Below are 23,019 nucleotides of genomic sequence, written 5' to 3'. Positions count from 1 at the left end.
TATTCATAATAATCAAAAGGCAGAAACACAAATGTCTATCAACTAATAAATGGACAAAATGAAATATGCTGCTAAAGCCATACAATGGAATATTATACACCCATAAAAGGAATGAAGTACTGGCACATGCTACAACATGAATGAACCTTGAAAACATTACGTTAAATAAAAAGAAGTCAGTTACAAAGACTATAAAAAATTTCCAGAACAGGATACTTTCTGGAGACAGAAAGTAGATTAGTGGTTGCTTAGGGCAGTCAATGGGGATTAAGAGTTAAGGAATATGGGGGTTCTTTTTAAGGTGATCAAAATGCTCTAAAATTGACTATAGTGAGCCCAGACTGGGTGGTTCCATTTGCTGGAGCATCCTCCCATACACCAAAAAAGTTTGCAGGTTCAATTCCCAGTCAGGGCGTGTGCGAGAGGCAATGGATCTTTCTCCCACCCATCCATTCACCCACCCATCCATCCATCCACCCATCCATCCATCCATCTATCCAACTTTCTTTTCTTTTCTTTCTTCTCCCCCCCCCCTTCCCCTCTCTCTAAAAACCAATAAAAACATATCCTCGGGTGAGGATTAAAAAAAACATTGTTGTGATGGTTGCACATTATCTGTGAATATACTAAAAGCCACTGAATTGTATACTTTAAATGGGTGAACTGTGTAAGGTTATGTGAAGTGTAGCTCAATAAAGCTCAAAAAAATTTAGTCCCATCCTGGTCTCTAAAATAGTTTCATACTAAATACTAAGGCAATACTGAAAAACAGTAAAAGTTTAAAGAGCAATTGAGGTTTAAAGATCAAATGCCACTAACAAATAATATAAACTTCATTCCACCACAAATGTGTACACAACACATGCCAAGAATACCCTTATTTGGTCTTTATGCTGCCTATACTAATTTATAGCACTAACTTTGATAGAAATTTTCATGAAACATATAAATGAAAACCCAAAACCATCACACAAAATGAGGAAGAGGTAATAATATTTTATCAATACAGCTATGTAGGGTTAGTTTTAAGAGTACACTGAATTAAAAAAAATTCAGTAAAGATAATTTGGAATTTTCCATTGTAATGTAGTGTTGCTGGTACTGTCTCAAGTGCATCTTACCAGAAAATCTAGTCTATGTTCATTTATCTCAAGACTTCAAATACCAAAAAGAAGTACCTGAAATTTAATACAGTCATCATAAAGCCTTTCTCTTCTTGTCTACTTTCATAAAAGTCAATGTAATAAACTACACTTAGAGGTAATCAAATTATTTCAAGTTGTTCATTGTTAATACTCTTTTTACACCTAAGAATAAACAGTCTGAAGTACCAGGTATCATAATTTATAACAGAATTAAGTTTTATGGGTATAATTTGCTTAAAGGAAAAGGACACCATATTCCCAATTACTGCTGCTCACATGTTTGAAAGTTGAAGTAGGATCTCATATAAGATTCACGCTACAAATTATAGAACAAGCACTGTATCATAGCAACCCAGCAATACCATTACAGTGACACGCTGAGGATGCAATCCAAGATTCTAATTTAAGAAACTGGCACAGAATATAGGACATGTAGCTTTTTTTGGCAATACCCCTAGAAGATTAATAACTAAGAGTCTAAAATCAGCTTTTATTTGAAACTTTAAAGGATCAAGCTATTATAAAGTAACAGTGGAAACATTTATTAACAAATGACTCACAGCACTGTAACTAAATATGACTTAGTTAAGGATTCATGATTTCATTACAAGTGAAAATTATAGATACCACATTTTAGGAAATTTGAATACATACACCCTACATGTCTAATATATGAATGCATATTGTTTTAAGAAAACCCCAGAATACTATCTGAAACTTACAAGAGTGTAAATACTTCCATGCTTTACTATTCACATGTGTATACATCCAAAACTATTGCGTTATAGGATTAAAACACAATGTTCAATTTTTATTTCAAAAGAATTAACTGTGTTATCTTTTGTATTTATTTATTTTTTGTTACAGATGTTTCTCCTTTTTTACCCCATTGACACCCTCCTCCCCATCCCCCCCTCCCCACCCCGTCCCCGGTTTTGTTGTCCATGTCCATTGGTTATTGGTTATGCATACACGCATATAAGTTCTGTGGTTTATCTCTTCCCCCCCCCCACAACCCCCCTTCGGAGGGATGTCAGTCTGTGCCCTACTTCCATGTTTCTGGGTCTACCATATTCCTCAGACTGTTATGTTCATTATATTCCGTATATAAGTGAGATCATGTGGTATTTGTCTTTTTCTGCTTGACTTATTTCACTTAGGATAATACTTTCCAGGTCCCTCCATGTCGTCTCAAAGGATAAGAGCTCTTTCTTTCTTACAGCTGCATAGTACTCCATTGTGTATATCTACCACAGCTTTTTTATCCATTTGTCTACTGATGGATCTTTTGTATTTAAAAACCACTTCTGAGCCCTGGCTGGTTTGGCTCGGCGGTTAGAGCATTGGCTTGTGGTCCAGAGAGACCCAGGTTAGGTTCCCGCTAAAGGCACGTACCTCAGTTGCAGTTTGTCCCTGGCCCTGGTTGAGCCGTGTGGGTGGCAACCACTCGATGTGTCCCTTTCACATCGATGGTTCTCTCTCTCTCTCTCTCTCTTTTCCTCCCTCCCTCCCTCCCTCCCACTCTATCTGAACAAAAAAATGTCCTCAGGTGAGGATAAAAAACAAAAACAAAAAAACCCACTTCAAATAAGGTAGAAAAGTAAAACAGAGAATGAAGATTAGCTAAATGGGGCATGTTACATTAGGAAGCAGAATATGAAAAAACAAAGTGTCCTAGTAAAATAAATGAAACATTTGTGTCATCTGCTTAATTCAATTTGAATATAAAACCTGTTCACTAAATAAAACAGGTTTTTAGAACCATCTTTCTCATTTGGGACGTTTGGTGAACAAGAAGTATTAAAGAGATCGATGGAATGTAGGGTTACAGCTGTTTTCAGTTTTGATGGCTGGGGTAAGGTTCCATGTTATAGCTACTCCTACTTATAACTCCTAAGAAACACCTGCTACCATGTTAAGGAAAAGGATTACATACTTTAACAAGGTTTTTCAAGGTTTCCTAACACAGGGCCAAAGGTCTACAAACACCCCACACACTTCCCTCCACCAACAGACCATAGATGGGATTCAAGGTGGTGGTTGCACAGTGGTGGGGAATCCAAAAACTCTGAAATTATATAAAAAATATTGGTATTTTCTGAGATGATGCATTCCTTTAAACAAATTTTCTAAGAGATCCATGTATAACCTCCCTAAAATAAAATACCAGTACTCCTAGAAATTGTTTCCTCTCTTTTTAATATAAGAAATATTTATAATCAAGGTTTAAAATAATTTGATTCAGTATTTCCAGAAATAAAAACTTTATTCAGAAATAATTCTATATTGATTTTAATTTTTTCTTTCAGAAATTTGCTATTTATAATATTCTATTAAAGTAAAAAAGCTAAGTTTATAAAACAGCATACATCATATGATCCCACTGATGGAAATACATAGGAAGATGCTCAAAATTTTAAGAGAAGTTCCTTCTGGCTAGAGATTTTTTATTTTCTATCTTTGTAGGATTCTTTTTTGACTTGTTTTTAACAGTGAATCTATAAGTTTTTACAAGAATAATAAAGCCATTATAAAAAACAGAATAGTTAAGAATATGACATTTCTCATTGCATAGTCTTTAAATGAGTTTATTTTAGAAAACCATGAAAAGTGAGATTCACTCATGACTCAGAGCAAGTATTGTATCCTAAAATAGCAATTCCTATTCCACAGACGTTATTTTTCTAAATCTTAAAAAAAAAAAAAAAAAAAGGCCCTGGCTGGTTTTGCTCAGTGGTTAGAGTGTCAGCCTGCAGACAGAGAGTCCCAGGTTCAGTTCCGCTAAGGGCACATACCTCGGTTGCGGTTTGTCCCAGGCCCCAGTTGGGGTCATGTGGGTGGCGACCACTCGATGTTGTCTCTTCTCACCTCGATGTTTCTCTCTCTCTCCCTCCCTCTCTCCCTCCTACTCAATCTACAGATAAATGCAAAAATGTCCTTGGGTGAGGATAAAAAAAAAAAATAGTAGTTCTCAAAATATGTTATGTGTATGCAAGGCAACCCAGGTGATCCAAATTAAAAAGAGAATATCAAAATATATGAAATACCAAAACCAGTGCCTGGGTATTTGGTAGCTAGGTAAAAGTTGAGTTATTTTTACCTTTCCTACATGAATGACTGAACTTTCCTATGAAGACAATATAACTGAAAATCAAATGCACCTTAGCTTAAAAGCACTTCATTGTTACATTTGCTACTTTGTTTCCACTTTGGATTCAAATTTACTCTGGTTCATTCACTGGAAACACAAATGTATATAGAAAACTAAAAACTACTTAAGGACATAACAAGTTGTCTAATTTCAGTTTTTCTGGAGGTTTTAGCAGTGACAAATGAATTAGCCCAATTGACTTTTATATTTGTCTCGGTCATCTTGCCTAAATTTATTCTCCTCCCTCAAACTGGGAAATAATGATCAGAAAGACATATGTTTTAAAAAGTTTATACAGCCCTGGCCGGTTTGGCCTAGCAGTTAGAGCATCGGCCTGCGGTCCAGAGAGACTGGGTTCGGTTCCCACTAAGGGTACCTACCTCGGTTGCAGTTTGTTCCCAACCCGGTTGGGTCGTATGGGTGGCAACCACTCGATGTGTCCCTTTCACGTCGATGTTTCTCTCTCTCTCTCTCTCTCCCTCCCCCCCACTCTATCTGAACAAAAAAATGTCCTCAGGTGAGAATTAAAAAAAAAAAAAGTTTATACATAGCATGTATAAAACAGGACTGAAATATACCCATCATTTCCAACAGAGAGGCAAAAATAAGTAGTCTAGTCAATTCTTCATATTCTATAATTCCTCAAAATCACTAACTACAGATTATAATTTAAACTGAGTAGCCTCTCCAAATCATAAATCTAGCTCTGACACAATGTTCTCAGTAATTAAAAATTCACTTCATCTGCCGGGCCGGTGTGGCTCAGTGATGGAGTGAGCATCGACCCAGGCACCAAGGGGTTGCAGGCTAGATTCCTGGTCAGGGTACATGCCCAGGTTGTGGGCCCAATCCCCAGTGGGAGGCATGCAGGAGGTGGCCAATCGATGTTCTCTCTCATCTATGTGCCCATCCCCCTCTCCCCCCTCTCTCTAAATATCAATAAAGAAAAATAAAAAATTTTTAAGTTAACTTCATCTTATTAGTACTCATTCATAAAACAAATGATCTCCAATAAAATTTACATTACTTAAAGAGGCACAGTGCTAAGAGACTCCAAAGAAAATCAATGAAGCATTTTTTTTCCCCAATACTCACCGGAGGACAGTTTTCTATTTATCTTCTGATAGAGTGGGAGAGGGAGAGAGATACATCAACATGAGAGGGACATTGACTGGTTGCCTCCCATATGACCCCAACCAGGGCCAGTGATAAACCTCAACTGAGGTACATGTGCCCTTGACTGGAATAGAACCTGTGACTCACTGGTCTGTGGGCCAATGCTCTAACCACTGAGAAAACCAGCCAGAGCTCAATGAAGCATTTTTATATCAGAAGAATTTAATAAATAAAGATTCCATGCTTTAAAGGTTCTTAGAAAATCTTATGTTCAATACTTGCCCAGGACTGAAAAGAAATCAGTATCTTGGTAAAGTTTTCAATTACAAATACTTCTCCTTTGCACTGTTAGAAAACACGGTACAGCCCTGGCCGGTTTGGCTCGGCGGTTAGAGCATCGACCTGCGGTCCAGAGAGACCAGGGTTCGGTTCCCGCTAAGGGCACATACCTCGGTTGCAGTTTGTCCCCGGCCCTGGTTGGTCGTGTGGGTGGCAGCCATTCAATGTGTCCCTTTCACGTTGATGTTTCTCTCTCTCTCTACCTCTCTCTCCCTCCCACTCTATCTGAACAAAAAGTGAAAAAATGTCCTCGGGTGAGGATTAAAAAGAAAAAAACAACAAAAGAAAACACAGTACTAATTTTGCTATAGTGCAGGCAATGCACATCTGCAATTTAATATTATAGAGGAAGAATCAACAACCAATTGAGAAGATACTTAACTATAAATGACGCACAAAAATATAATCTGTTTTGGTTCCTTCATCAACAAAATGCTAAGTTTGAGTAAACACTACTCAGTTATAAGTCATTATAAAATTGTGAATTATTGCCAAGACAAAAAAATGGTGTTTTTCTTTAAATCAACTTAATCGCTTTTACTTTATTACTTTATTTAATAAACATTAAAACCAAGCACTGACTTAAATGCTATGGAGGAAAATAGGGATCTCAGGTCTTAGAGCACTTATAGTCTCAAGGCAGAAAACAGACAATTAAGTAACTCTAAACATTTGGACTTGTCTCGACATATTTTGTGATCCCCCTCACACGTATACCATCTTGGGTACACAGACATTCCACTAAAAGGGAATATATAATCCAAATTTGGCCAGAAGACCAAGTAGCCAGCATCCCAAACTATGGACATTTTCTAATAAACATACTTGAAAATCTATAATTATTATTAAGAAGCACAAAAAATACCAAATGGGCACTCAGTGATTCACACATCCAAAAGTCTATTTGATATTTATTCCCAGGTTTCCAAAAAGACATCTCAAATGTAAAATTTCCAAAATGCAACTCTGGATTTCCCCTCTATAACTGGTTCCTTCTCTAACTTTTTCCTTCTCAATGGTTGTTGGTGGACCTATCTAAAACACCTGGGAATTATCCTTGGTTCCCACCTTTCCTTCTCCATCTCCTCCCACCCCACGCCCCATACCCCGCAAAAATATTGATTAACAAGTCCTATCCAAGATGTATCTCAAATACATCTCTTTCCATCTCTATTCCTATGACCCTAGCCCAAGCCTCTCGTGTCTCACCTAGCCTATTAAAATAACCTCCTAACTGGTCCTCCTTCTAAAAATCTTGCTCTGTTACAACCCATTCTCCACGTGGCAGCTAATGTGATAGATATATAGACAGATAGAAACAGAGATAGATAGAGATGATATAGATTTTTTTTAAAACTCAGGTTTCCTGAGAGAGTTGTCTATACTTACTGACTTGGCTTTCACAATTTTCAATCACCTTAACGGAAATTTCAAGCCTATAAATTCCCTAAAATGCCTCAGAAGTCACCGATGTTGCCTACATATTACCAAACCCATGGAAACTTTACAGTTCTTATTTATTTGACTTGTCAACAGCTTTTTTAACTGTTACTAGCCCCGGGACCCATTTTTTAAAAGATTATCTCCCCTTGACTGCCTTGTCTCTACTCTCTCCTGTCCTCCTTTGCCTCCACTCAAGCTGTCTCTCTAACCTGGTGACTACTCCTTTTCCTTTGACTGTCATCTAAATGATGGTATGTCTTGGCCTCTTCTCATTCTATATAATTTCAGTGGGCAGTTGCTTCTAATTGCATTACTTCAAATGCCACCTTTAATCTAAAGACTCCCAAATTATCTCTAGCACAGGTCTTTCTACTTTGCTCCAGACCCAAATATCTTAACTTCCTACTGGACAGCTTCACTTGTTTCCCATAAGCACTTCAATCTGTCCAACCAGGAACCATTATTTTCTTCCAAGTCTGATCTTCCTCTCTTTTTCAGTAAAATTGCTATTAGCCCTGGCCTGTTTGGCTCAGCGGTTAGAGCAATGGCCTGCGGTCCAGAGAGACCCGGGTTCGGTTCCCACTAAGGACAGTAGTTTGTCCCCAGCACTGGTTGGGTTGTGCGGGTGTCAGCCACTCGATGTGTCCCTTTCAAGTCGATGTTTCTCTCTCTCTCTCTCCCCCTCCCACTCTATCTGAATAAAAAATGGAAAAATGCCCTTGGGTGAGGATAAAAAAATAAAATAAAATAAGATAAAATTGCTATTATACCTCTAGCTGCAGAAGTTGGAAATGTGTCATCATTGATTCTTCCCTCTCACCAAGGCCTGCCTGTGATACCACTCCATCCCCACTTAGGCAAGGCCAGCTTCAACTCTCGTCTGGATTACTGTGCCAGCATCATAACTAATGTTCCACACTCCCATTTCTCAATGCACTCTTCATACTACTGTCAGGAATAAACACAGTATGTGGCATCAAGACTATGACCTAGCTCCTAATTGCTGATCCAATCTCTTCCCTAGACAGTTTCCTATTATAATAGCCTTTATCACAGCCACAGAGACTGCTGGCAGTTTCCAAAATATGCTATGCTCACTTACCTCTGAGGTGGCACATACTGTTCTTTAGGTGGACCTCTTAGACAAAATCTATCTTTTAGGTTTAGTTTACCTTTCACTTTTTCCAGCAAACTTTCCCTGATCTCTCTCCTCACATATCAAAAGTGGGTTAGGTCCCACACATGCTCCTCTAGGCTCTTATTGCTTACTCTTATCACAACACTTACCACATTAATTTAAACTGCCTGCTCCCATGTCTGTATTCCCTCCCCACCAAACTAGAATCTACTAAAAATATTTAATTTCAAAAGAAAATATGTTCATCATTTTACTCCTTTTACTAAATTTGAATCTCTACAATGGCTCATCTAAATTTTATGCACTATGGACACCAAAGAGAAGAAAATATTTCTGTACTAGATTTTGAAAGCAAATATGTATCTAGTTGCACAGCAGGCAAACAAAATATTTTTCCTGTGGCCAATTAAAAGAAGAAATGGCAATGTATGTTTTTTAAAAAAGAAGATACATAATCTTACAGAAATTATTTTATTTTATGACTTCAATAGATGTTTATCTCTATTTCTAGAGATAAAGTTATGCTAAAAAATACATGCAGTTTTGCTAAATCAAACTTCAGAGTTTATAACACAAACTGTCTCATCTCTTCACTTTATCAATTTAGAGGCATGAGATTAACAATGAGTTCAAATAATCATCAACTTCTGATAACAGTTATTATTCTAGAATAACCTTTACCAATGAGCATGAAACCAAAGGCAAAACCAATTAAACAGAGAAATGTATAACTTTGAAGCTATATTTAAGATTTGGTATTCCTACCCAGTCAGTGTGGCTCAGTGGTTGAGCATCGACCCATGCACCAGGAGGTCACCGGTTCGATTCCCGGTCAGGGCACACGTCTAGATTGTGGGCCAGATTCCCCCGTGGGGGGCATGCAGAAGGTGGCCAATCGATGTCCCCCTCCCCTTTCCTCTCTCTCTAAAATCAATAAAGAAAAAAAAAATTTCCAAAAAAAATAATAATAATAAAGATTTGGTATTCCTGAACTACAAGTTCTAAGTCTAGTTATTAAAATGTTCTTGTTTCAGACATTTAGTATCTTTGTAGCTATTGTCTACACAGTTTGTTCATTAAGCAAAATCTGAGAGAGTATCTAAGAGCTTAAAAACTCCATACTTTCCTCTCTACCTTAAAGAAATCTCCACTAATGAAATGACAAGATAGCTATTAATTTAGAACAAGAGTGATATTGATTCCCTATAGAGGTTAAATTAGAATGACTTCTGTGGTTCCAAGAACCAACTAGATACATCACAGTAAGGTTATAGTAGGTGCAATTAATATCACCACTCCAGTAGGAGGAGTGTGTTCCCAAGAAATCCCTTACCTTCAGGACTAAAGTTAGAAATATGCTCTCTGACTTTTATCCTATGAGCCTATCATATTAGCAAACTAGCCACACCCCCCACCTCCATCATAATAGGTTTCTTTTGGAAGACTGATCAAAATTGCAGGATTTCTAAAATTCATCATTACTCACTCCAAAAGCCTACATAAACAAATTCCTTTACAGAAGAGTTAAAAAAGATGTACATAAGAAGTAGGTTTGAAGCTGCTTATTGGTCAATATCCTGCTCAGACAAGTAGAGTTTATTTAGCATAAACCAAGCCTGTCATGTAAAATTCTTTCAGCAAATCATTTAGGTACCTTGTTACATAATAATGCATTAAAATGATATATTTAAAATCTGTTCCTTCTATTTTCTTCAAGGACATCCTTATAAATAATAAAGATTGCACCTCAAATTTAGAAATGACTGCAAACTAATTATGATAGTTTATTCAATGTTTATATACACATGTCCACATCTGGGAGTCAATTCAGCTATTTCTTTTCCACACAAATGTTACACAATACTCTTCCTAGCAAGAAATCTATCAATAATGTTACATGTTATTTGCAAAGCACAAAAGCAAACAATTCTTTGTTTTAGACCTACATCACTATTTTCTATCATAGTATTAAAAACCCAGAATTTATTTACTTTAAAACTTTGAACCAGATTTAGGCACAAATATATTAAAATAAACAAAACAGAAGAGAACCAATCTGCTAGAAGATAGCATCAAACATCACTGAAAGAAGCACAATCAATAACTGGGTAGGGGAAGGTGGTGGTAAAGGGAGGAGGGCCAGAAGACAACCAACAGGTAATTCCTTCATCAAAACAATGATTCAAAACAACAGAACACTGACTCAAAACAACAAATGGACAAATTACAGGTATTCAAACTGGTTAGCAGAAAGGCCAAAAACAAAATAGAGATATGGATGGAATATAAGTGGCTCCAGGTCCTTGCTGCCCTAACCTTTGATAAAAAGCTGTGGTCAAGATTAAGATGATAGTAGTGAAAATACTCTGGAGAAAAACATTTCTTTAAAAAAAATTTTTTTTAAACATGTTTTTACTGATTTGAGAGAGAGAGAGGGAGAGAGAAAAACATCGACCAGCTACCTCCTGCATGCCACCTATTGGGGATTAAGCCCGAAACCTATGCATGTGCCCTCATGGGGAATGGAGTGCTCTAACCGCGAATGGAACTGGACACCTCTCCATGCACAGGATGACACACCGGCCAGGGTGAGAAAAACATTTCTTAATGCTAAATAAATACAAGGCATGCCCCAAAACACAGTTAAACTCAAGAATAGTTCACTTAATACCTGATATTCAACACATACAATAGTAATATTCTAAATCTTCAAGAAACAGAACAATCATCAGTTTTACACTCCAAAATGGTTGGAATCATATTACTCCAAATGATGGGATTAAAATGAGGAGAGCTTCTATCATATGTTCTCACTTTTACTTGGCAGCTCAGGCACAGCTCCAAAAATCACAAAGGAAAGAAAAACTGATCATCTAGTATCAAATGATAACAGTCGAGTTTTATGATAACTAGCAAAATCCAGTAGAATCATATCATCATACCTAAAACTCCAGAATCTTGGACAGCACTAACCCCTTCAGGAAAGCAGCTGGTCAGCCACAGGGGGCAGCAAAGTTAAGAGAGTGAAAAGTAAATAGGAGGTGAAGTAAGGGCAGGAAATGTTAATAAGGCGGGTAATGAGCCATGAATATCGGAGAGAAAAGGTCCAAGTCTTAATTAATGAATTAAATCAATAGACAGATAATGCTAAACTAGTGATTCTCAACCCTGGCTGCACAGTAGAATCACCTAGGAGCTTTTAAAAATGCCTAGCCCTGGCCGGTGTGGCTCAGCAGTTAGAGCATCGGCCTGCAGTCCAGAGAGACTCGGGTTCGGTTCCCACTAAGGGCATGTACCTTGGTTGCAGTTTGTCCCAGTGCAGGTGGCAGCCACTTGATGTGTCCCTTTCACGTCGGATGTTCTCTCTCTCTCTCTCTCTCTCTCTCTCTCTCTCTCTCTCTCTCTCCCTCTCCCTCCCTCCCACTCTATCTGAACAAAAAATGGGAAAATGTCCTCGGGTGAGGATGAAAAAAAATAAAAAATACAAATGCCTGGATCTCACCTTAGACCAATTAATTTAGTCTCTCTCCAGGGTGGAGAACTATTTTTTAAATCTCTCAGCCAGGGTTGAGAATCAGAGTGCTAAACACATAAAAATAAAAGTAAGCTGGTCTCTATCCCTAGCTTTTTACAAATTTAAAAAATTATATTTAAAATATAAATAACAAAAATCTATTTCCCAAATGTATTATTTTTGTTGATAAAGCTTTGTCATCCAAAGAGGAACAGTAACTCATTAAGGACTAATTCATCTTAGTAATTTTATCAAGGGAAAATGTTATTCTTACCAGTAAAAACATTTAAACTAAAGTTCAAAGGGATTAAACACCTAGCCCAAAGCAACTGAGTCATCAATAATTCAGGAAGACAACTCAAATCCACTATTTATTGACTGGTGGTGCTCTATCTCAATGACCACACTATTTTAGTAAATACATTTTACTGTATTATCACTTTATTCAATTAGACACTTCCAACAATCCAAAATTCAATTAAGAATAAGAGAATGGCCCTGACCAGTTTGGCTCAACAGTTAGAGCATCAGCCCAAGGACCAAAGAATCTTGGGTTCAATTCTGGTCAATGGCACGTTGGTTACGGTTCGTTCCTGGCCCTGGTCAGGGTCATATGGGAGGCAACCAGTTGATGTCTCTCTCTCACATTGATGGGTGTGTATGCCCCCCCCCACCACCACCATCTGAAGATAAATGGAAAAATATCCTCGTTGAGGATTATAAATAAACTTTTTAAAAGAATAGGAGAATGTAATAAAACTGGGGGAAAGAAGTTTGACCCTAAAAATAATTCTTAAGATACTAAATTAGACAAACAAATCTTTCCTTCGTGTGAAAACCAGCAATGGACACTATTTCAATTTCTCTAAGAAGTACTGTATATCCAGAAAAAATTTTAAGAAATTATAAAATAAGTCTTCCAGAACAACTATAACATTACTTCCAGAAAATAGTCTTAAAATGTTATATCCCTTTATAATCAAGCCTTTTTCTTAACATATTCTGATGAATTTCAACTCTCATTTAGTGCCATGTTGATTACAAAGTAGGATTTGGGGCTTAGAAGGAGTGGTATTAACTTTGAGAACATCTACAAACCTTAAATGTTAAGTTAGCAGTATTTTCCCCCAACAAAAGGTAAATAGTTATGAAACTTCAGATCATGTCAGTGTTCTTGTTTCTGTTACCCCAAAAGACCACATAATTCAAGGTGGGGAAAAATTTTTCCCTCCTAAAGGTAAGCAAGGCACTTCAAATCGGTACCACTGTTACTGGCCTCCAGAATTCCAGTGGGACTCACTTTCTAAGAATATACCAACGAAGAATCTGAGTGATACTTGGAAGTTCTTCACCTCATCTGAAGAAGACTTCAATCTCAAAACCAGCTTCATTCAGTTCTTTACTGGCTGTCTCCTATGAGAAACATACGTCTATATACTTCTTCATCTATATACTAACTCAATTTCTTTGCTTGGTAAAAACTTCTAACTATAGCTTTCAATATTTTAAAGAGGCTGACTCTACCTTAATTCCACTTCCACACTTATGCTGAAAAATGTTATAGCTTCACTTCACATAAATCATATATGAAAACTGATTATAAATAAAATCATACTGTAAGTACATTAGGAAAGAATAGAATTTATATGAACATTTCATTTTTAAAAATATTTTTAATCTGAATTTTCAAATATTATAGAGAATGAAAGCTAACATTCTTTGACTGCCTATTTTTAGGCACTTTAATTACATTATTTCACTTCATCCCCACAATCCTGGTGAGATAGAATGTATTATCCCCATTTTACAGATAAGGAAAACAACTCAGAAAGATTAAAAATTTCCCTGTGACTCAGGACTGACCCCAATGACCCAACTCTTTCTATCATACTGCTTCAAATTTTCATAAAATAGGCTAACAGCAAAAATACTGAAATCTGCCTTGGCTCGTTTGGCTCAGCAGTTAGAGCATCAAACCGGGGACTAGAGTAGCGAGTTTCATTCTGGTCAAGGGCACGTATCTTGGTTGTGGTTCATCCCAGGCCTAGTGGAGGTCATGCAGGAGGCAACCAATCCATGTGTGTCTCTCACATCGATGTCTTGATGTCTGTTTTGTTTTGTTTTCTTTCTTTCTTTCTTTCTTTCTTTCTTTCTTTCTTTCTTTCTTTCTTTCTTTCTCTCTCTCTCTCTCTCTCTCTCTTCCCCTCCCTCCCCCTCGATCTGAAGATAAATGGGAAAAAAAAATATATATACATATATATATATATATATATATATATATCCATCCTCAAGTGAGGATTAAAAAAAAAAATTGAAATCATTTGACCTGGGTACCATCCAGATAAATACAGGCCTGAAACTAAGCTGTTTAAGCCTCAATTTTCTCTCATAGATAAAATGGGAATAATACTGGTCTTGCACAGATTTACTGGGATAACCCAATGAAATGTAATGTTTATAAAAATACAATGAGCTGTGGATTGTCTGTCACACAATAGTAGGTGTGAAAAAGCAAGGAATACCAGGAATGAGGAGTTACACACCTTTGGATTGTTTAACCTGTGATGAGTTATAATAAAAAATAAAAATAAGTCAAAGTGTAAAATAATTTGTAAATGCTACATAGTCTATAAATGTAAGGCATCTACTACTTTATCAAACCAACCCTTCAGACTTAAAATAGGTTAAACAGATTGAAAAATTTCCTATTGTGAATAACAGATATAAGTTAGAAGTTTCCTAACTGTTGGTTAACAGAAGTTTAAGGTAGAAAAATTAAGTGCTATACTACCATAAATTTAAATACAGAAATAAATGATTGATAAGATGCACCCATTTTTGTTTTCTAGTACCTTGTTCTCAGAGGTGCTTACAAGATTTACATTAACAAGAAACTTAAGTGTTTTGGAAAAAAAAATTTAAGCTCTACAATATAAAAGTTTAATTTTTAAGACCCACATAATAACAGTTTCTCATTTTAAAAAAATTCTTTTAACAAGGCTTATTAAATACTTTCTATAGCAAAACAGAATTTACTCTGAACATTTTCACCATTAAAAACCTGCAACCCACTTACTAAATGACTCTGCACAAATAAACTTCTTATAGATGAAAAAGTTGTATTATTTTGTTACTTCCTACCCATAGCATGCTTTGAGGAAAATAGCAGGCACTTTTCCACTTTAGATCCATGTGGACAAAGTGTAACATAAGCAGGGTGGTGGAAACACTTGAAAGATCTTGGATGCCCACAGATATCTGAATGGCTGCACAGTAAGATTATATTTCAGAGCAGGAAGAAAAATTCTCTTTCATACACATACTAAAGGACTTTCCACTGGTTTTTGTTAAGGCCACAAATGGAAAAAACTACTACTGACAGAAAAAGCACACAACGCTGTGGTATCAAGTACACTGCCAAAGTACGAAGTGAAGCAACTGAATTTTTTTAAAAAATCACTTTTCAAGCATTTTGACATCTGGAGTAAAAGTAATTTTTCCTACTGGGGTAATCCAAATAAGGGTCTCAATTTCCTCAATCAAATTTGCTTTAAATTCTATTTTAGTGCAAAATATATAGCAATAATCTCAATTCACTTTTCTTTTCTTTACTAATGACCTAAATACTATAAATAAACATTCAATGGCACCTTCAACTTGTTGAACCATATACCATATAACTTAGATGACTACTGAATGTGAAAGGAAAACACTAGTACTAAACCTTCAAACCGTAAAAACAATTCAACAATTTAATGAAAAAAATCAGTAATAGCCTGGCCAGTGTGGCTCAGTGGATTGAGTGTCCTTCCACGTCCTGAGAGGTCCCGGGTCCATTCCCAGTCAGGACACAAGCCCTGGTTGGAGGCTTGATCCCCAGTGGGGGGCGTGCAGGAGGCAGCCAATCATGGTTCTCTCTCCCTTCCTCTCACTCTTACAAAAAAAAAAAAAATCAATAAAAACATATTAAAAATCAATAAAGTAACTATGATGTTGTAATTAAGTTTAAGATTTTAAATCCACGAATAGCACGTCAAGGTAAAATGATATTCTTTTATAGCTATGACATTACTCAAAAATTAAAGTCTTGGTAATGCCTACTTTGTGGTTTACGAATGACTATAATATATAAATTTTAACAATATTTTGTATGCTAAAAAGCAAGTGATAAATGCAATAACAGGCTATACATATCTTAAATAAAACATTTAAAAAGATAGTTTAAGCCCTGGCTGGTGTTGCTCCATGGTTAGAGTGTCCACCGAGGGCCCAAGATGGAAGGGTATCGGGTTCGATTCCCGGTCTAGGGCACGTACCTGGATTGCAGGTCCCCCGCCCTGTTTAAGGCGAAAGCGGGAGACAACCAATCAATCTCAATCTCCCTCCCTTCCTCTCTTCCACTCTCTCCAAAAATCCATGGAAAAAATATCCACCGGTGAGGATAAAAAAAAAAAAAAGCCAATCTGATTCTGGCTCTGGAATGCTCTTGACTTAGAAGCACCCCAAGAGGCAGGGCCACGTAGGGTCTGAATGGGGTTCCAGAGCTATTGTATGTAGGTCAACTGAGATTTGATCTGGGGTTTTCTTTAGACTCCTAGCCAAACTAAGACTGGATTCATAGGCCCAAAGACAAATCAGAACCAGATTGGCCTTGAAGAACATAAATGGACTGAAAAATCTGCTGAACATGTATCTATTTTAGTATAAACCTTTAATTTCCTGGCCTTGCAAAACAGATGATCCAGATTTCCATTAGGTTTCGTTCGTCGAAAATTATCTTAACTAGGAGCATTATTCATCTTGTTCCACGATGATTTCGATCTCATAAAAAACGGAAACGTTAAAATACAGTCGTTCTCAAAGATTAAACTGTACACCAGGAAACAATTTATTAAAAACCCTCTAAACTTAGCGGGAGCGGTAAGCGAGCCAAGTCCTCCTGCAAGGCATTAGGCTCGGATACCACCTGGAACTGCTGCAGGACCCGACGAAGCGCCGGGGTCACTGCCCCGCGAACCCAGGTCCCAGGCCGCCGCGAGGCAACACTCCCCTCACTGCTTCGAGCGCCTCCAAATCGACCGTGAACACCTTCTCGAAGTATTTTAGGTCCTTCCAGTCTCTGGGCCAAAGGAGAACCCTGAACCCTAACGACCCCGTTACTAAGACACTAGACCGGCCAGGTTTTTTTAAAGGCTTTTTTCTTTTTCAAGGTACCCAAAGGCCAGGTCGCCGGCAGTGGGGTTCCGGGGCTGCAGGGCTCCGGGAACAATCGTGGGAGGGAGCTAGGGCAGGTGGGCGCGGACGGACGCTTTCCGTGGGAAGGCAGGGGGCTCGCCGCGCCGTCAGCAGAGCCGGGTCTCGGAAAGGAAGGTCGGAGGTGGGGCAGGCTGCGGGCGAGCGGGCGAGCCGGCGAGGCGGCCCGGGGAGGCGGCGGCGCCCGCGCGGGGCACACTCGACCTGCAGTAGCCGGCAGGTGAGCGAGCGCGCAGGCGGGGGCTGCCGGCCTCCGCTCGGCGGGAGTTCAGGGAGTCGGGGAGAGGAAAGCACGACTCTGCCCAGCAAACCTGTTGGACGCGGGGGGCGGGGGCGCCGCGGGGAACGCGACCCGCACCCCAGCCTCCGCCGGGCAGAAGGAGCCCCAGCAGGCAAGGGCTCCGCGGGCGCCCCCCGCGAGGTTACCTTTGAGCTGGGGCAAGGGGTGCAGCTCCGCCTGGCTGCCCTGGCTGCGGAACTGCGACGAGCCCTGGGAGCGCTTCTGCCTCAGCGCCTTGCGCACCGATTTCCGGGTGAAGCCGTCCACTTTCTCCGAGGCCGAGATGGCGGCGCTGGCAGCCCCCGCCGGCGGCGGCGACGACATCTCCGCGGCCCTGGCGCTCGCCAGCTCCGGCGGCTGCTAGCTCGGCACGGGCAGCGGCAGCAGGAGGAGGCGGGGGTGAGGCGCGGAGCGGTCGCGCCCCTCCGCCCCGTCCCCCCGGCCACACCGTCCCCCCGCTCCCGGGCGCCGCCGAGCTTCTCCTCGCTGCCCGCCAACGCCTCACGGCCGCATCTCAGGGCCGGAGGTTCCCGGTCCCCGGCGCGCGGCGGGCTCCGGGGGCTGGCGGGGGCGAGGGCGGGGGCGGAGGGGGGCGAAGAAGTTGTTGACTCCGGGTGCGGAGGGCGGGTGGGAGGGAGCCCGAAGTTTAGACAACTGAGGCGAGGGCGCAGGGGTGCGGGCGCAGAGCGCGCCTCTCGCCCCTTCAGTCCAGGTCGCCGGCCGGCCGGCCCGCACCTCAGTGGCCGCTGCCAGTGCAGCCCGCCGTCCCTGGAGCCTCCTCTCAAGGCGCTGCCATCGCGGGTCCCTTCCGAGCCTCCGCCGCGGTGCCCGCTCTTTCCTGTCAGCGCGGTCCCCTCATCTCCCGTGGCGGTAACCCGCCGCCCGGGCTCTGGGCGCGCACACTCGCGCTCCTCACGGTGCGGAGCTCTCCGAGCCCCCTCCCCCACGCGCCCTTCCGCCGCCCACGCAGAACCCCCAGCGAGCGTCCGCTACAACTTGAGAAGGTGGTGGGGACGCGCGAGGGGGGAGTGTGTGCGCGCGCGCGCGCCGGGGCGTGAGGCCCGGGGGAGGGGCCTCGCGAGGGGTGGGGAGGGAGGAGATTGACAACTTCCGCGGGGTCCCGCCAGCCTCTCGGAATACTCCGGAGGGAGTAGTGGGTGGGAAAGCATGCCAGCTCTCTCAGCCAATCGCAGGGCTAAGCGGCAGTAACGCGGTAAGGCGTGGCCTCCTAGAAGGTGTCTCAAACTGAGAGGTTAGGGAGAGGAGTGGGGCGTGGCTGTGTGAGGGACTTTTATCCCAGCCAATCGTAAGTGACTACGGCGAGCGGAACACCGCCTGCGCAACAACAGCGCAATGAATTTTCTTGGGAGGGGAAGTGCCCCTCCACCAGTAAACATCTTTGTACAGCTTCGCGACAGCTTTACGGGATAACTGCTCTCCTGACAGCTTATTAGAAAAGCAGGAAACTAGAGGGGGTAGTTTAAAGAGCAAAATAGAAGACCCCTTTCCTTCCCTCTCCTGTCTGCTGGCCAATGAGGAACTGAAGCGACTGGTGGGAGCTTGAAGACAGGGGCGGGAAACAGCGTCCGGTGTTACGTCACTGAAGGGGGCGGGGGCAAAAGTAGGGTGGGGAACCCATAGTATAATTGACGAGCGAAAGAGCCCGGGGAAAGCCAGGAAGTGGGCTCGTCCAATCAGAGCGAGTTACTGGACTCCTGGGCGGGCCTTGGAGCCTCGCTGGCCCTAAACCGCGTAATTGGTAGTTGCAGAGTAAATTTGTAGGTCTGTAGTGGCTTTGGCACCGCGGTTCTCGAGAATTGTTTTCTCCCAGGCTTAGGCGTCTACTACTTCAAAGGTTTCTTCACATCTACACCCTTAAAGAAGAGATTTCTCATATCAACTTAATATCCCACTAATTTTCACGCCTTCAGCCAAAAGGGCCTTCAACTACTCCAGCAGAACGAGTACAAATTTGCTGATCAGTGGTTTGTGGATTTGGGTCTTGCCATTTACTCTTACTAGGCTCTCTTCCTTGTTGATTTCGTCTAAATATTAAATTTATTAAGGACAAAGATGGGTCGTGACGTTTTTAATACATGTTTTCCATATAATGATGCTTAATAGAAATAAGTGAGTGTTATATAAGAAGTATCACAAAGAGAACCAAATGTTCTCTCTCTATTATAAGACCCTCACTACCCAAAGTACAGAAAGTACTAAACAAAATTCAGAAATTTATTTGTCATTTACATAAAAAATGGTTAAACACCTATGGAGTAGGAGTATTTAAAAACTATTAAGCCCAAATTTAAGCCTAGAAAATAAAAATGAATAAGTGAGCTGAGTAGTGTGTCTCTCTTGGACTTGGCAGTTTAAACTGGTAAACCCAAATCTTCATTGTTGATAGGAATGTGAATTATTACAGCCATAATGGAAAATATTATGGGAATTCCTAAACAAATTAAGAATAGAACTACCATATGATCCAGGTATTATATTTCTGGTTATTCATCTGAAGAATATGAAAACAATAATTTGAAAAGATAACATGCAAACTTATGTTCATTGCAGTATTATTTACAATAGCCAAGGTATGGAGACAATCTAAGTGTCCATTGAGGGATGAATGGATAAAGATGTGGTATTATATGCGATGGAATACTACACAGCCTTAAAAAAGGTGAAATCTTCCCATTTGCAACAACGTGGATGGACCTTGAGAGTATTATGCTAAGTGAAATAAATCAGACGGAAAAAGACAAATACAGATTATTTCGCTCATATGTGGAATGTAAAAACAAAACAAAAATAAAAAAACAAACTCAGAGGCAGACAACAGATTAATGGTTTCCAGAGGGGAGGGGGGCTTAAAGTGAGGGTGAAGTGGATAAAGGGAGTCAGTTGGTGGTGAGTACAATGTAGTGGATGCAGATGTTGAATTATAATGTTGCACATCTGAAACTTTTATAATGTTGTAACCCAGTCTTACCTCAATTAAATTTAAAAACCACCACGTTTATCTTATTGGTACGTTTGAAGAACCACCTAGCACTTAAAAAATAGAGTCCAAATTTGAGACTCCTCAATCTAACTACCAGCTGTCTTTCCAGGCATAAGTCCTACCAGGTTCTCCTACACAAATTCTTTTTTCAGTTCCAACATCATTCCATATACTGATCCCCTAAAAGTAGTTGTTGCATTTCTTTGACCCTCAGTCTTTAGCGTTCAACTTCTTGAAATAATCTACTTTTTTCCTATCTTTTTGAAACTTATCTTTTCGTCAAACCCCAGCTCAACCCGTCTTTGATGAAGCCATTCATGATAATCTAGCCAGAAGTGATGCCTCCCTTTTTTAGATTCCTATGGCATTTATTATCTACATCACTCACTGGGCCTGTCATTACATACTATTGGAGATGGCACTATGCTCTTTTTCCCCTGAAAATTGTAAACACCAAGGGAGAAAGAACTCAGTTATTTTACACCTTTGTATCTCCTACTGAGCACAGGATAGATGTGCAGTACATAATCTAATTTTTTGTTCTCAAGGGCAGGGTTTCTGAAAGTGTCATTGGATTGTCTACATCAGAATCCTCCGAGGTGTATTTAAAGTGCAAATTCTTGGACTTGACCTCAGACAAACAGAATCAGAACCTATGTGAAAAGTACTGAGAGATCTATTTTTATTTATTTATTTATTTTTAATCCTCACCTGAGGACATTTTTCCCATTTTTGTTCAGATAGAGGGGGAGGGAGAGAGAGAAAACATTGACATGGCATGGTTGGCACCTGCATGACCTAAACAGGGCCGGGGACAAACTGCAACTGAGGTACATGCCCTTAGCGGGAACCAAACCCAAGACTCTCTGGACTGCAGGTCAACGCTCTAACCACTGGGCAAAACTGGCCAAGCCTGAGAGATCTATTTTTAATAAGCGTCCTACATCATTTTTATGCACATAAAAGTTTATAAGTACCATTCTCTAGTCATCTGGATATTATTCAATATAGATTATAGACATCTGTAAGTCAGGGATAATACTTTTTATAATAAAGAGAATTTATATAGGATAAGAAGGCAAAATAAATAGCACAATGCAAAATAATGGACTAAAACTAAAATTCATACTGAAATATGATAAATAATAGGTATTGGAAAATAGATAATAGAATAGATAGAAAATAGATACTACAAACAAGTTGCTGGTAGGCTTAGAACCATCAAAATTATCTGGGCTTACTGAAATGGCCTCTTGAGGAAGAATTTTAAGCACAGTGTTTTTGTTTCTTTTTGTTAATCCTCACCCGAGGACACTTTTCCATTTTTTGTTCAGATAGAGTGGGAGGGAGAAAGAGAAACAGCGATGTGAGAGAGACCCATCGACTGGTTGCCACCCACACAACCCCTACTGGGGCCGGGGACAAACAGCAACCGAGGTAGGTGCCCTGAGCGGGAACCAAACCCAGGTGTCTCTGGACCACAGACCAACGCTCTAACCGCTGAGCCAAACTGGCCAGGGCTTAAACACAGTGTTTTAAGAAGAGTGAGTCAAGACCTGAAAAGAGAAATGAATGTCATTCCAGATTCAAATCGCCAAACATTTTTGGGGAGATGGAAAGAATGATAGCCCACGAATCAAAAGGCCTGACTTGATTGCTTATCAAATTATGATCCTATCAAGTCACTCACCCTCTCCAGAGCCTTAGTTTCCACATTTGTATATGAGAAAACACTAAGCAAACAGCCTTCTTGCCCTGGCCAGTTTGGCTCAGTGGTTGGAGCATCAGCCCACGGACCAGAGAGGCCCAGGTTGGGTTCCTGCTAGGGGCAGGTACCTCGGTTGCAGTTTGTCTCTGGCCCCGGTTGGGGTCGTGTGGGTGGCAGCCACTTGGTGTATCTCTATCACATCGATGTTTCTTTCTCTCTTCCTCTTCCTCCCCCTCTCCCTGCTGCTCTTTCTCAAAATAAATGCAAAAATGTCCTCGGGTGAGGATAAAAAAGAAAAAAAAACAGCCTTCCTTATAAGGTTGGCATGAGTTTTAAATGTGACACATGAAAGAAACCACTTGGGAAAGTAAAAATTATACACATGATCATTTTATACACATATGTATTTATCAAATATTTATTTCCCATGCACTGTCTTGAGTAAATAAGGTATCTGAGTCCTAAACAGAGATTTAGTATCTAAGAATCATCTAACAGGAACTGGATCTCAGTACTAACCTGTATGTACTCCTGAACTACTGCCTCTTCCCATCTGTGAAGACCCTCAGTAAACAGTGATTTAGAGGCCAAAGCCAAGGCTTCATCACTGGTGAATCCTTTGAATTGGTTTGTCCTCACATGACTTGATTTCCTTGATCTATAAACATAACAACACTTATTGATCTAATTATTTTATTAATAACGCCTAGTTTGCATGACAGCAAAATCATGGTCCTTTAATGGTTTTATTTATTTGTTTCCTTCATTGATTTTTATAGAGAGAGGAAGTGAGAGATGGAAACATTGCTGAGAGAGAACATCAACTGGCTGCCTCCTGCATGCCCCACACTGGGGATCTGACCCACAACCTGGGCATGTGTCCTGACCGGGAATTGAACCTGTGACCTCTTGGTGCATGGGTTGATGCTCT

The 23,019-nt window shown here is 40.3% G+C and overlaps 1 protein-coding gene across 2 annotated transcripts in view; it reads right to left on the bottom strand.

Annotated features, from left to right (window-relative positions):
* The window catches only part of PPP2R5A (protein phosphatase 2 regulatory subunit B'alpha), a 72,981-nt gene extending 54,581 nt beyond the window's left edge, over positions 1–18,400 (bottom strand). Inside the window, exon 1 of one of the 2 annotated variants that reach the window (XM_036273605.1) lies at positions 17,526–18,400. In XM_036273605.1, coding sequence (XP_036129498.1) covers positions 17,526–17,703 — 178 coding nt within the window. In that variant the 5' untranslated portion in view covers positions 17,704–18,400. The remainder of the gene's footprint in view (positions 1–17,525) is intronic. The other variant, XM_036273606.1, reaches the window with a different exon arrangement.
* Between the last annotated feature and the right edge of the window lie 4,619 nt (positions 18,401–23,019).

Source organism: Molossus molossus, unplaced genomic scaffold (genome assembly GCF_014108415.1).
Source record: "Molossus molossus isolate mMolMol1 unplaced genomic scaffold, mMolMol1.p scaffold_m16_p_20, whole genome shotgun sequence".
NCBI lineage: Eukaryota > Metazoa > Chordata > Mammalia > Chiroptera > Molossidae > Molossus > Molossus molossus.
This window is presented reverse-complemented; position numbering and strand designations above follow the sequence as displayed.